The 15,796-nt window shown below is 33.7% G+C and overlaps 1 protein-coding gene across 1 annotated transcript; it reads left to right on the top strand.

The window, feature by feature from the left end:
• Positions 1-145: 145 nt before the first annotated feature.
• LOC123669650 (dTTP/UTP pyrophosphatase) lies at positions 146-2,110 on the top strand. The gene is made up of 4 exons (XM_045603246.1): positions 146-383; positions 452-693; positions 1,286-1,432; positions 1,957-2,110. Exons 1-4 carry the CDS (start codon positions 294-296, stop codon positions 2,096-2,098), a joined length of 621 nt encoding a protein of 206 aa, XP_045459202.1. The 5' UTR covers positions 146-293; the 3' UTR covers positions 2,099-2,110.
• Positions 2,111-15,796: the final 13,686 nt, after the last annotated feature.

Here is a 15,796-nt window from a genome sequence, read left to right as displayed (position 1 = left end):
GTATTATTTCAAAGAATATTATCTTTTTAAATAGTACGTTAAAATTTTGTGCGAAATAAATTAAATGCTATTGTATATAAAATGTTAAAAAAGAAACAAAAAATATTTTATTAATATCCCCTTTAAATTTGACATTTGATTTTTGAATCGCGGTAATTTCAATTCGACAAGTCTGGCGATTTATCAAAAATAACCTTGATTTGATAAAATTGTTATTAGACTTATCGAAAAGTATAAGAACATATAAAGCGTTGAATTAGAATACTAAATTAAAACTTTCAAAAGTCGCTATCATGTTACAACCTGTGATGCATGTTTTAAAACAGAAAAATATAATCTTAGCGAGTGGATCACCGAGGCGAAAAGAATTAATAGAAAATATTGTAAGTCATATGTTTATTTTTTATTTATTCTTATTTAATGATTTCTATGAATAAGTATATAATTTTAGGGTCTGGCAGTTGGTCTTTGTCCATCGCTCTTTGAAGAGAATCTCGATCCTAAAAACTACAAGAGCTTTACAGAATTTGTTGAAGAAACAGCTTTGCAGAAAGTCCTAGAAGTAGATAATAGGTTAAGTTTGCAAGGTGACCCACCGGATGTAGTTATCGGTGCTGATACAATGGTTACACTTGATGGATCCATGTTTGGCAAGCCAACATCGGAGCAAGAAGCTTTTGACATGCTAAAAAGGTTTCTGTAAACTTCTTTTCCTGAAATCTATATATTTTTAGCTCTAAATTGTAATATAATTAACTGAGGTAGGGCACAGCAGGAATTTCCTGCTCAAAATATGAAGCAGCCCGACTGGGGTAGTACCTCGACCTTACAGAAGATCACGGCAAAATAATACTGTTTTCAAGCAGTATTGTGTTCCTGTTGGTGAGTAAGGTGACCAGAGCTCCTGGGGGGATTGGGGATTGGGTCGGCAACGCGCTTGCGATGCTTCTGGTGTTGCAGGTGTCTATAAGCTATGGTAATCGCTTACCATCAGGTGAGCCGTACGCTTGTTTGCCGACCTAGTGACATAAAAAAAAAAAATGAAATATCATAAAAGTTTTACGGTTCTAATGAAATGTAACAGAATAACTTGAAACTACATAATAATCAGTGGTAACTTCAATTTTAACTATAATTTTATTTGTAAAATAACGATTTAATAGTGGTTGCGAATCCTACTTGAATGAAATAATTTTTAGATGTTGTTTTAAATTTCCATAACAAGTTATTGTTTAGTAATTAAAACTATTAATATAATGCAGTAATACTTATAACTGAATATTAGTCTTTCAGGAAGAAGTCACACAGTGTACACGGGTGTGGTAGTGAAAGCTAATGATAAAATAGTGAAATTTACCGAAAAAACAGATGTCATATTTGGAAAATTGGATGACGAACAGATCAGAGGATATATAGCTACTAAAGAACCTATGTGAGAGGCATTTTGATCTATCGTTGCTTATTATTTGAAGCAGATTGTATTTATTACCTATGTGTCTACTTGTAAAAAAGCAGTTAGGTAGTTTAAGTTAACTTAGGGGACATCCTTTACCATCATCATCCTCGACCGGCCGGACGACTGCTCACACGTGGTGGTTTTTTTAGTCAGTAGGAGTCTCACATAACCCTCTGACGCCTCCGCGCTGGAGGGTATCCATGATGGATTTTCCCCACGTATAAAAAGGGGACATCCATTAATTACGTGAGCTCAGGATGGAGGGAGGGGTCCAATGAAATCTCACCAAATCTCATTTAAACCGAGGGGGGATAATTGAAAATTTCACATCAACTTCAAAAAATATAAAATATTAATTATATATATTTTGATACATCGCAAATTATTATTTATCAGTAATTTTTTTAAACCTTATTATGAAACCACATTTTGATTCAATTACATTAGATTTTTTAAACCAGAGAATTTATCTAATTTAAAAAACAATATGATAATTTCAGGGATAAAGCTGGGGGCTATGGTATACAAGGCGTTGGAGGCACTTTTGTGGAAAGGATAGAGGGCGACTATTTCACAGTGGTCGGTTTACCACTGTATAGGCTTTGTTCTGTACTCTATAATATGTTTAAGGAGAATAAATAACTTTACATAAAAGACAATTGTTATTATTTTATATTTGTAGTTATGTACATATTTTTATTAGTGCATATTGTAAATAAGAGTAAACTTCCTGTATTCATTTTTTGGGAGTAAACCCTCAGCAGGAGGCGTACATTTACATTGTATGCGGGTTTTCAGTTTTATGTATTTGTTTGGTATAAAAACAATGTACTATATTATTTTGTAGATCAAATTTTATTTTAATGGTAATGATTATGTGTTATTTTATAATTAAAGTGTGTTTGAAATTTTTGTTTTATTTCATATTACGACATAAGTTAGGGCTCTGTTCGTATAATTTTTAATGAGCTATTTAGTTTAATTATAAGAGTTTTAACTAAATAAAAATGGTCTGTTAAGTTGATGTTTATTTTTTTTAAACACTTTGTACTTCAAGTATGCTAATTTGATTTAGAATAATGGAAATGAATAAGGCTGAAGAACGCACAGAGCGGCATCTATTTCTAATTTTTGTCAATGTTATTTTTTCCGCCATCTATTGACGTATTGTAGTAAGCACAAAATTTCATTTAACTTCGGTATGTTTTTACAGATGTCACTACATACCTACTCTAATTCTTTGAATAATTTGCTGTTTTATAGCATTTATTTTATCAATTAATCTTAAATAGTTAATATACATGACTATCTCTGTTACCAAAAACTTATAAATAAATGAAAGCTTACGCGTGCACTTCAGCTTGTAATATGCCATTGCTGGACATAGACCTCTTTCTGAATGTAGGAGAAGGATCAGAGCTTAATCCACCACTCTGCTCCAATGCGGGTTGGCGTTATATTCCCTACTATGAGTAACGGTTGCTATCAAATGTACACGATACCAACCGGGACCGAGAGCTTAACGTGCTCTTCGAGGCACGTTAGGGTGATCCACAAGAACTAACAACCAGACCGGAAATAAATATTTGTATAAACACAAACACCCACTTCGAGCGGGAAAAGAAACCGCGACCGTCGGTGTTTAGGCGCCACCGACACGGTACACGCACCATTACACCAGAGCGGTCGTCAAGCGGTCGTGTTGGTCGTTTGTAATGAAGAAAGAAATAATTCCTCTAAAACTGTAAAATCGGATGATGTGATTTATGATGAAAGTAAATTATAGGTATTTCAAAACTAACAAGTAGCATCGTAGTGGTTAGTGTGATTAGTAAAATTCGTACTTTAAAACAACCGTGTTTTTGGTTAAAAATGTTGCGGAATTCGGTCATTAGTGGAAAATTGGTCTATTACCGAGATGAAGGTGGAATGAGGATGTGGATACTGCGCATCATCCAATTGAGTCTTGGACTTATGGACTATTAATTCTGCATTTCTGGTACACTGGTACGACAGAATGATTTTAATGATGTCGATTGAGAAAGTTTGGAACATTTAACCTTATCTGTGGTTGACTTTATACACAGAAAAAAAAAAGTTTTTCTTATCTTAACTTTTTTTACTTTTGAGGGTTTTGGTCGATCTTTGGGTCGATCTCTCCAGCGGTAATGCTGCCGAAGGCTGTCTTAAAAATATAACTCCATTATAAAAAAAAAAAAAATTATACAAACGTGACATAAACTATAGAAAGGTCAAGTTATGACTCACTGGAACTAATCAGTAACTGTAAACCAATTTGACTTTAAAACTTAACGCGATTAAAACCACAAGAAATGCCTGCCTAATTTTCTCCAAGCTATTCTAATCTAGATTTATTTGCTTGTCGAATCAAATCCGAAATACTCCGAAATCCATTGCATCCAAAGTGCTCAATAAAATCCGAAGATAAACAGATTTTAAAAATCGTTTACCATAGAAAGATGATATATTTTCCAATAGTAAAATAGGGTATAAAACTGCCCACTATATATAACAGTAAAGTATGTATATCGATTAGCATATCTTCCACCTCTGCAACTTAATTATTATTTGTTAAATTAAACCATTACTAATGAGTTGGATCTGTGACCTTATCAGTTAGGTCTTTAGGACAATTAAATCTAGTCGTGACTGCAAGTCGTAACAATGATGTAGGTATAAGCTAAAGATGAGTCAACGTTTGACTCAATGATTAGCAACTGCATCATACCTACTCGTTAAAGGTATTTGTGATTAAATCTAGACACTGTTAGTTTTTCATATATTTATAGTAAATATTTGTATTAATAATTGTGTTTGCTCGCAAACGAAAAAAAAAACCGACTTCAATTACATCGACAAGTAATACAACGTAGATCGACGACAAAATAGTCAAGCAACTACGCGTTATCAAAGATTACTCAAAAAGTAGTTATCAGATCTCGATAAAATTTATATGTGACCACATGATAAACATCAGCTTTCGATTAAATTAAAAATTATCAAAATCGGTACACCCAGTAAAAAGTTATTGCGGATTTTCGAGAGTTTCCCTCGATTTCTCTGGGATTCCATCATCAGATCCTGGTTTCCTTATCACGGTACCAAACGAGGGATATCCCCTTTCCAACAAAAAAAGAATTATCAAAATCGGTGCATCCAGTAGAAAGTTATGCGGTATAATACAACGTAGGTCGGCGAAAAAAGTGTCAAGTAAAAACGCATTATTAGATATAACTCGAAAAGTAGTTGTTAGATCTCAAATAAATTTAAATGGGACCAATTGGCACACACCACCTTTCGATTAAAACAAAATTTGTCGAAATCGGTCCACACGGTCAAAAGTTCTGATGTAACATACATAAAAAAAAAATACAGTCGAATTGAGAACCTCCTCCTTTTTTGGAAGTCGGTTAAAAATGATAATAGTACATAAGCTGGGTGTATATGAATGTTATGCTTTTATCACCACGTTAAAAAAATCTTGTTAAATTTTTTTTAACTTTTCTAATTTCTATATTTTTTCAGGATATATTTGTTTATGCTTACAAATAAATATACACAATGAAATTTAGTTTTCAATGACAAAAAATCAAGTTTATGTATTTGTTAATTATTCAATAAAGTATTCGTCTTTTTAACCGAGTTCAAAATAGAAGGAGGTTTTAAATTCGACTGCATTTTGTTATGTATTTTACCTCGTGGGACCGATTTCGATGATTTTTTTTATCTGTCTTATTTAAAAAATCTCTAAGGATGCGTATTTATTTGACAATTTTTTCGTCGACCATCGTTTTATTACACCTCATAACTTTTTACTGGATGGGTTGATTTCGATGATTCTTTTTTTTATTGATAGTTCGTGCTTATCGCATAGTCTCATTTAATTTGATCGAGATTTAATTACTACTTTTTTAAATATTTGATTACGCATATTTACTTGACTATTTTTTCGTTTACCTACGTTCTATTACTTGTCGATGCAATTGACGTCACTTTGTTTTCGTTTCCGAGCCAACACAATTATAATTTACATTGCTTCGCTTCATTATTATTCAGTAGCAATAGATTTAGAAATAATGTTAGATATACAAGGCATTACAAAATATTTTTGTAGAAATTGCTTTGTTGCTGGCGCTGTATTTTATGAAATAGAATCTTTATGCTCGTGTGAACGAGTACAGAGAATTGAGAGACGATTATATTATTGCCAGATGTGTATGCAGAGCGATATGTAAGAGTGTTACATCGCATACATTAGCATGTGTAACATCTTAGTCTATAATTGTGTTTGCTCGCAAACGAAAAAAAAACCGACTTCAATTACATCGACAAGTAATACAACGTAGATCGACGAAAACATATTCAAGCAACTACGCGTTATCAAAGATTACTCAAAAAGTAGTTATCAGATCTCGATAAAATTTATATGTAACTACATGATAAACATCAGCTTTCGATTAAATTAAAAATTATCAAAATCGGTATATCCAGTAAAAAGTTATTACGGATTTTCGAGAGTTTCCCTCGATTTCTCTGGGATCCCATCATCAGATCCTGTTTTCCTTATCACAGTACCAAACTAGGGATATCCCCTTTCCAACAAAAAAAGAATTATTAAAATCGGTACATCCAGTAGAAAGTTATGCGGTATAATACAACGTAGGTCGACGAAAAAAGCGTCAAGTAAAAACGCATTATTAGATATAACTCGAAAAGTAGTTGTTAGATCTCAAATAAATTTAAATGGGACCAATTGGCACACAAAACCTTTCGATTAAAACAAAATTTGTCGAAATCGGTCTACCCGGTCAAAAGTTCTGATGTAACATACATAAAAAAAAAAAAAAAAAAAAAAAAAATACAGTCGAATTGAGAACCTCCTCCTTTTTTGGAAGTCGGTTAAAAATGATTAACTGCGCTAGATTTAGTACTAAAAAACTCCACGTACTTAATTTTTTTTTTACTGTTGAAAAGTTTATTACAAAAGTATATTGGAAAAAGGTTAAGGTTATATATATAATATTATTTGATTATATTGATTTTTTCCATGGTCGTCGATAAAGTTCTGTAAAATATTGTCAGTCTATAACACTGACATTGATATAATAATAAAGTCGATATAAAAACTTATAAGTAGGACACATAATTTATTCATCTCGAAGTTATAAAAATACTACGCTGCTAATGTAGGCGGAATTTAACGAGTCCGTTGTTTGGTAAAAAAGTCATTTACAATTAAAAAAAAGTCACTTGCTTGTGTTACTACAATAAATACTGTAATCGTACTTTATATGACAAATGTTACGAAATTATAACTATTATAATTTCAATGACTGGAATATTAATTTTTGTTGCTGTTTATTAAGTAAATTAGGTTCATGGATAAACGGGTGTAATCGAAAAATTAACATTGTAAATTCATTCTCATTACAAAACGTGGAAATCAAAATTGGAACTTTGATATTAGCATTTCCCGCCTCCTGCGTAGCGTTTACGCAAATATTGTTTCCACTGTTGGTAAACGCCTTTTTTCTATAAAGGATATGGATAAGATAGGTTATATTATGGTAGGGCTCAAATCATCGGGATCAGCCTGTCCAGAGAAATACCCCAGTCTTACAGAAGATCACAGCCAAACAATGATGCTGTCAAGTATAGTGTTGTATTCCTGTAGTGAGTAAGGTGGCCAGATATTGTTTTCTAATGTTTACACGAATTTTCCTTATTATTATGAAACAACTTTTTCAGATTTTATCGCTTAGGACCCCTCCTCCCGTGACCAGGGTTGCTGTAAAGTATTCGAAACGACGGGCATCTAAAAAAGTTAATAAACCGTAACAAAATCCGAAAAAGTCGTTTCACCATAAAGGTTGCTAGATCTCCTGTGGTGGGTAGGAGGTTGGGTCAGCAACGTGCTTGCGAAGCTTTTGATGTTTTTTTTTTATGTCACTAGGTCGGCAAACAAGCGTGCGGCTCACCTGATGGTAAGCGATTACCATAGCTTATAGACACCTGCAACACCAGAAGCATCGCAAGCGCGTTGCGAGCTCTGGTCACCTTACTCACCAACAGGAATACAATACTGCTTGAAAACAGTATTATTTAGCTGTGATCTGTAAGGTCGAGGTACTACCCCAGTCGGGCTGCTCCATATTTTGAGCAGGAAATTCCTGCTGTGCCCTACCTCGGTTAAAAGTTGTTACAGGCGTTCGTAGCTTACGGTAGCCGCTTACCATCATGTCAATTATTTGCTGACCTAAATGTATAGAAAAAGGGATCGAAATTTAATGCCTGACCATGTCCTATTGTTACTTTGTGGGAATTTGCATTTAAACGAATTATCATATAAATTAGGAAACTAGTAGTTAAAAGCTACTATTCCTAACTAATAGCATGTAGTTTGAGTTTACAAAACCAAAAGTTAAACCAAAGTTAACCTAAGTAAATACTTCAAAGATTTTAAAAACATATGAGAATTAATATGTACGATTTTATTTTTGTGTTACCCACACATTAGGAATTCTAAACATTTTTGAATATCATATCAAAAATTGACCGCTCCAGCGGGGTTCGAACCCGCGTCTCCGACTGACCGTGTCGGCGGTCTAGCCAATTAAGCTATGGAACGATGTACCCGCTAGATCGAAATTTTTGATATGAAGATTTTATTTTCGGTTTAAGCGAACCGTGGCGCCGTGTATAGTGAGATCTTTACAGAAACCCGTAACTATTTAAAGTTTTATTGTAATATGAAAACTGGAATTGGCTCTATATTCAAAAACATATGAGAATTATTTGGTTCATTTTATGATATGTAATATAAGTACAGTTAAAGTGTAGTTAATGAATTTAATATTAAAACTTAGCTGGGAATAAGCAGCAACAAGCTTAATAGTTGTAAAGATAGTTAATACATCAATGAATATTTCTAAGTTTTGTCATAACTCTTGTATGAAAGTCAGTGGTACTAAGCCCAACATTGCCAATCTCGGGACATCACTTATCGTTAGCCAAACAAAATATAATCAGTAAATGATTATGAGTCATCGATTGTTTTGTTTTGTTTATTATGTTCTGTATTCGAGACATTTCTGCTTATAGGGATGTACCCACTCATATTATAAAATATCGATAGTGTCATATTTTGATATGAAAATATAGGTATTACTGATGAAGTGATGTTGTATAAAATGTATATTGTAACTATCAAAACAGGTAAAGTTGGAATTTACCTCTGATTATTCTTTTGACCATTTTATGTCAAATGGTATTTTTAGCTGTCTAAAGTTTCAGCTAAATACATACATTTTTGTTCTAAATAAAAAATGTGCTTAGAAATGTTTTGCCTCTTCTTAATAATAAAGTGCCTATCAAGAATCTCATTAAAATTAGTTTGTAACAGTAGAAAAACTAGAAGGTTTTTGGTTTGTAAATACCTATCTATAATACTGCAAAATTAACAAACTGCAAAAACCTTTTCGTGTACTTATAGTGACATCTCTATTCTAGTCGTACGTAGTTAAAAAAACAACTGTGCTTTAGACTACACGACTGAAGTAAAACTTCTTTAGCTTTATATAACTTATATCTCCCTCTCAACTTCCGTTCGCCACGCTCGAGCAGACTTTTCGTAACGGTCCCGTCACGTATTCACCAGCTTACTCCCCAGGTCCAGGACCCCAAAGCCTCTAACTGCGTAAAGAAGTTTTACTTCAAAATTATATCGATTTCAATGATAGCGCAACACTATATTTTTTATCTGGAGCCACTCGTGGATGTTAAAAAAATATTGTGTGCTGTGAGAATGGGAAATAGCGACTTACCACCTGTTTTCGAGCACCTATTCTTCACGTTTCATAGACGCCACGAGTTTTTACCCAATAATTTTATATCTTGTAAACAACGTATTAAGATCTACTTTGGCGTACAATATTTTTTGCTTTTGTAACATGACAGGTTGGATGAATCCCGCCTACATTGAATAAATCTGCGGTTTTGTGTAGTAATTGCGTATAAAAAAATATTGTTAGATCGTGTGAAAATATTTCTTTAACAATATTGACATAAGTGTAGTTAACGTTATTATTTAATCTATTTTTAAACATTTATTGAAATAAATTGTATATAATAGGTAATAATATTATTTAAAAAGAAATATATTATTTAATATATTATTTATAAAGAATATTATTAATATAGTTTATTTAACATCATAAAGTTAAATCTAAATTTTTAATAATCGTACCTTAACTTAATATATTGGTACTTTTTATAATGATCCAAATAAATTTCTTCAAATACGATTGGAGATTTATTAAAAAAAATGTTGTAAATCTGTTTAAAAAAATATCGTGAGGGTGTGGGAAACGCGAACAGATGCGCGCGCGAACCACCGGATCTCCGGGCTCCGGCATGTGGTACATCCCGAAAATAATAGTACTGCACATTTATATTGATTATACGCTTCTGTTATTGTACTTATGATTTTGATATTTTAAGTTATGGGAAGGACGTAGATAATGGTAATTTATAAAGAAGGTATATTGTCAACTAATAACTAATTAGATAAATGAAGAATGCAAGCTATTAAAATTTCATTTACTCAATAGAATTCAATCAAAAAACAACTATATTTTAAAATACCTCTAAGGGGCCGTCCATTAACTTAACTCAGAATGGGGGGAGGGGAGGGGTCAAATAAAATCTCACCAAATCTCAATGAAACCGAGGGGGCGATAATCGAAAATCTCACGTCATATTCAAAAAATATAAAATATTACAAATATTAAAAAAAGTTCATTTGAGTGTCCATTTTGCCCGCTAAAATAACTCTCTATGCTATTAATATCATTTAGTTTGTGCTTTGAAATTTATTTAATTTAAATAAATGAACTATAGTACCTATGTTTTTTTATTCAACTTTATAACAAATTACCATCTTATATAGAAAATGTAAGCTCAGTTAATTTGAAGCTCAGTTAAGTTGATTTAAGTCTCAACTATCAAAATATATTTTAGAAAATACCCACTTTTATAGTGATTAAAATATATAAAACGACATAATTATAATCTCTTCCGTTAACTATGTACCTATTTATAAGGCGAATATTTGTATCATTACATTTATTATGTTGTGCTCATGTAAGTGAATTTTCTTTATGAGAATAAATTCTTTAAACCTATATTCTAACAGTTTATTATTTCCCGTCAATCTCTATTATATTCGTCAATCTCACATAAGGGGGGGGGGGGGGCCAGGCAAATCTCACTAAATCTCACCTAAGTTAGGGGGGGTTAGACTAATCGAAAAATAGCTCATGTAATTAATAGTTGCCCCCTAAGCGTTCAATCCGTCTGACGGTAAGAGGTTATTAAGTCTATGCTGTAATAGGCATGAAATACAAGTAGCATCAAAAGCGCGTCGCTGACCTCGCTTTCAAGAACGAGTAATTCAGGAACTCTGACTACTCACCATCGGAATACAAGATTTGATTCAGTGCTATTTAGACATGACCGATTGTGTGAAGAACGATTGACGAAAAAAGTGTATGAGGCGATTGTGAATGAAAGGTATGGAAGGGGTAGACCTAGGCGGACGTTCCGAGACCAAATAAAGGACGTCTTGAAAAAAGGCCAGGTCAAGAGTACCCTAAACCGAAGAGCATGTATGAAGGGAATAATGAAAGTGGACGAAGCGAAAGAAGTATGTAAGGATCGTAGCAAGTGGAAAGAAGTGGTCTCTGCCTACCCCTACGAGAAATAGGCGTGATTATATGTATGTATGTATGTAGACGTGGCCTTCTGTAAAGTTGAGCTACTTCCTCAGGTTACTGCAGATGTTGAGCGAGGTAGTTTTGGTTTGCTCTACCTCAATTAACCTACCGTCTACATCAAACAAATTAAATATAGCAATGAAATTATTTTGAAAACTAGAATAATCAAAGCCGTATATATTAGCATTGACCTTGTTTTATTTAATACCGTGTAATACATTTACCATACGTTTTAAAATGTTATTGCTGTTTATACTACACGTATTCTAGTACGGAATTAGACGGTTTCAGCATTACAGAGCGGTGCTGCGTTTACGCCCATCTGTTAAATGCAGTTTTTTTTTAAATGTAAATAGCTCGGCAAACAAGCGTACGGTTCACCTGATGGTAAGCAATTACCGTAGCTTATAGACGCCTATTGGCAGTGAAATACACAGGCCGTAGACGGGCAGCAGCGTCTTCGGTGCGACAAAGCCAGCCCTGCGGTCACTAACCCGCTTGCCCAGCGTGGAGACTATGGGTAACACACATGAGTTCACACCATTTTTGGCGTGAGCTTGTGGAGGCCTATGTCCAGCAGTGGACTGTGATAGGCTGAAATGGTGATGATCCAACCAGATGATCAACACCAGAAGCATCGCAAACGCGTTGCCGACTCTATCCCCAATTACCCCCAGGAGCTCTGGTCACTTTACTCACCAACAGGAACACAATACTGCTTGAAAACAGTATTATTTAGCTGATCTACAGCTGTGCCCTACGTCAGTTTAAAAGAGTTCATTAAATTAAGACATAAATTAATTTCATATTTTTTTGTTTCTTTTATTTTTAAGAATAGTTTTTTGCTTATTGTTTGTTTTGCTCAATTTTATTTACTCATTTAATACTTCATAGCACATTTTAAATTTACATGAAATGAAATAGTAATATTTAATCATCAAAATGTGAAGCCGGTCTTATCAATAACTTACAAATTATATCCTGGAAACAATTTATTTATTTCATCATATATATCCAAGTTTTTCAATTAATCTTCTTTTCCCATGATTAAAAGTTGACTTCCGTACATAAGTTTGAGGTGTTCTAATATATAATAAGCGAAATAATTAAGCAATTTGTGATATATCAAAGGGTTATTTAAAGGTCATGTCACTAAGCATGTTCTATTGGACTGCATTGTGTACTTTACTGATAATGAGTAACAGAACAATGACAAAGGCCTTAAGTAGAACGAACCGAATGTCATTCCCCACACTGCTTTTCTACGAATTTTTGGCCGCACGCGCAAAATTTTTGAGTGTATTTTATTAGCGTTTCGTCGCGTCTAGGGCTAAGACTTTGTAGTAGCTGGTCACGACTAACCACAAAACAAAACGTATTTAAAGCAAGTACAACACGAGCTAGTACTCGCTCATCAACAAACGCACCCAAGTTAATCTCTAAAGCCCTTCCTCGAAACATTGTAACCCCTTGCTCGTTTCCGGCCTCGCTTCCTGCCGCGCAATGTCAAGTTCGCGCCGTTACATGCTCACGAGCAGTACTAAACGTTGGTTTGTATAAATAATTACATTCCGCCAACGACTACACGGAAAAGATAAGTCACACTGAAAGCAAAACTAAATGGGGTGTATAGCTACTTTAGAATTGTTCGTCTTAGCATAAATTATTGAATGCAAGAATTTAATTGAAATATTATTTGTTACAATATCAATGAATTATGAATACATATATTGTCATTTGTCATTATTATACGAGTATCTAATATATAAAATTCTCGTGTCGCGGTGTTTGTAGTTAAACTCCTCTGAAACGGCTTGACCGATTCTCATGAAATTTTGTGTGCATATCGCGTAGGTTTGAGAATCGAACATCTATTTTTCATACCCCTAAGCTATAGCGGGGGGGGGGGGGTTTAAGAGGGTTAATAAATTATTATGAAATTTTGTGTGCATATCGGGTAGGTCTCGGTCTCGGGTAGGTATGGCAAAACCACGTTTGCGGGGTCAGCTAGTAATAATTTATAATTTAAATTACTTTCTCACTGTCATCACATCACACCTTTCTCACTGTTAAATGCTAAAGTGTGGATAGATGTTTGTTTTTCTTCATGTCATAATATATTACGTATCATGCGAGAAATTGGTTTCCAAATTTATAAATTAGTAGCATTCATGAAAACAGACTAGACATTGAAATGGTCGAGACTCGAGTTTTTTTTATGTTAAGTGTCACAGCAAATATAAGTCTTATACTTACTCGTAATATCAAGAATTTAATCAAAGCTTTATATTCCCGAACATCACATCGAAAATTGACCGCTCCAGCGGGGCCCGAACCCGCGTCTCCGACACGGTCGGTCGGTGACGCGGGTTCGGGCCCCGCTGGAGCGGTCAATTTTTGATGTTGATGTTCGGGAATGTTTGGGATTCCTGATGTGTGGGTAACACAAAAATAAAATTGTACATATCAAAGCTTTATATAGTTGCATTTAAGAAATCACAAGGTCGCCATACATATTTTAATAACTTACTTTTTAATATTGTAAAATGTTATATTTCTGTACATGTGCAATAAATAACTTTACCGTGACATAGCGGTGTATTTTATTAAATGTCGTTGTAGTCTAACGGAGATAAATTCGCTTAACTCTGATTTAAAAATATTGAATGAAGTCAAGCGATTGTTCTTCTTTCAGCGACTTTGTTCCGTTTTAAATTCTAAATAGGCCGTAAGTATAACTAATTTTATATGTGTGTTTACGTGTGTAAAACGATCAAAGTCATCTTCACGATTGGTGCTTGTTGGCGTTCAGAGGCACGCGCGGACAATTTGTTTTGTAGCTCAAGCGTAGTAACGAATAGGGCTGAATGAAACCCTTTAGTTCTCTGTTGGTGGTCCTTTGAATGCTAGTCTGTTGTCTCTTGTAAGTTTTTTTTTAAATAGTATTCAGGAACACATTTCTAATTTTTAATTTATTATATCCCTTTATGAATAATCATTAACAGCTTTGTATAGTTCAAAAATGCAAGCGTATAGAGTTTATTTATTTATTAAAGATGAAAAAAAGTATTTTAAAATATTATTTAATAAAAAATCGCTATTTGCGTTTATTAATGAAAATATTTAAATAATACGCATTGTTGGTACTTTGTTCTAAGATTGAATTTTTTTTTTTAAATCTGGATCTTTTTTAGTAAATGTAATTAATTGTAGAATACAAAATTGAAATACTTCAAAAGTATAATTCTATTCTATGATAAACTTAAATAAAACCGATACTGTGTGAACTCTAGTTCCACTCATTCATCGCATAGTAGACGTACAAAGCTATAATGTTAAATTATAAGTACCTACTCTTACGAGATTAAATGCAAGTATCTACTTACAAATTATATTTTTCATCATGCAATATATATTGCAATATAATTGTTCAATTCCGTATCTTTGACGATTTGACAATGTTTTTTATAATCTGTATGCAATAAAAAATATCTACACAAATGGGTATACGCTACTACATGACATTTTTAAATTAAAATTACAAAGTTATTTACGCCTACAGTGGGGAGTAGGGAGAAATTTGTTTTTGAGATTATCAATCAAATCTATAAATATGATACAAGTTTGAAATGTCTTCAAATATGATTCGGTTAAATATACTTATATTAACCCATTGGAATAGTCTTCTACCCTTCTCCTATGTGGAGACTAGGGTTGCCAGATTCAAGCGTGTCATTTCCTTGACAATTCGAGGATTACGAATTCGGTCGGTTGAAAAATATACGAAAATTGATAATATTATTTGTAAATCGCTAGAAAACTAGTAGTATTCGAAATCCGGGACAGTCAACTATAATTCCTGGACACGGGACAAGACACGTAATTCCGGGAAAATCCCGGATTTAGCGGACATCTGGCAACCCTAATGGTGACAGAGGCGAATGTCCAGCAGTGATATGTTAGACTGAATCAGACAAAACTTTTAACAATATAGTTACATACTTTAATTTGATTTTTTATTATATACTTACTAGCTGCTGCACGCGATGTCGTTTGCGTGGACGCTATACAGAACTAAAAATTCCTACGATTAAACCTTTTAAAATAACATTAATTTACCCGTCTCTTCTTTACATTTTATATATACAGAAAGTGCAGTAACCGAGGGAGACTGTCTTTTTTTATTATTATATCACTAGGTCGGCAAACAAGCGTACGGCTCACCTAATGGTAAGAGATTACCGTAGCTTATAGACGCCTGCAACACCAAAAGTATCGCAAGCGCGTTGCCGACCCAATCCCCAATCCCCCCAGGAGCTCTGGTCACTTTACTCACCAACAGGAACACAATACTGCTTGAAAGAAGTATTATTTAGCTGTGATCTTCTGTAAGGTCGAGGTACTACCCCAGTCGGGCTGCTCCATATTTTGAGCAGGAAATTCCTGCTGTGCCCTATCTCAGTTAAGTGCATATTTTCAGCCTGCTTTGAATAAATGACTTTATGGTGATTCTGCTGAATTAAGTCATTATTTGTGACTGAAGCAG

The sequence above is a fragment of the Melitaea cinxia genome, chromosome 3 (genome assembly GCF_905220565.1).
Source record: "Melitaea cinxia chromosome 3, ilMelCinx1.1, whole genome shotgun sequence".
Taxonomy (NCBI): Eukaryota; Metazoa; Arthropoda; class Insecta; order Lepidoptera; family Nymphalidae; genus Melitaea; species Melitaea cinxia.
Note: the sequence above shows the minus strand (reverse complement) of the source record. Positions and strands in the feature narration are given on the sequence as shown.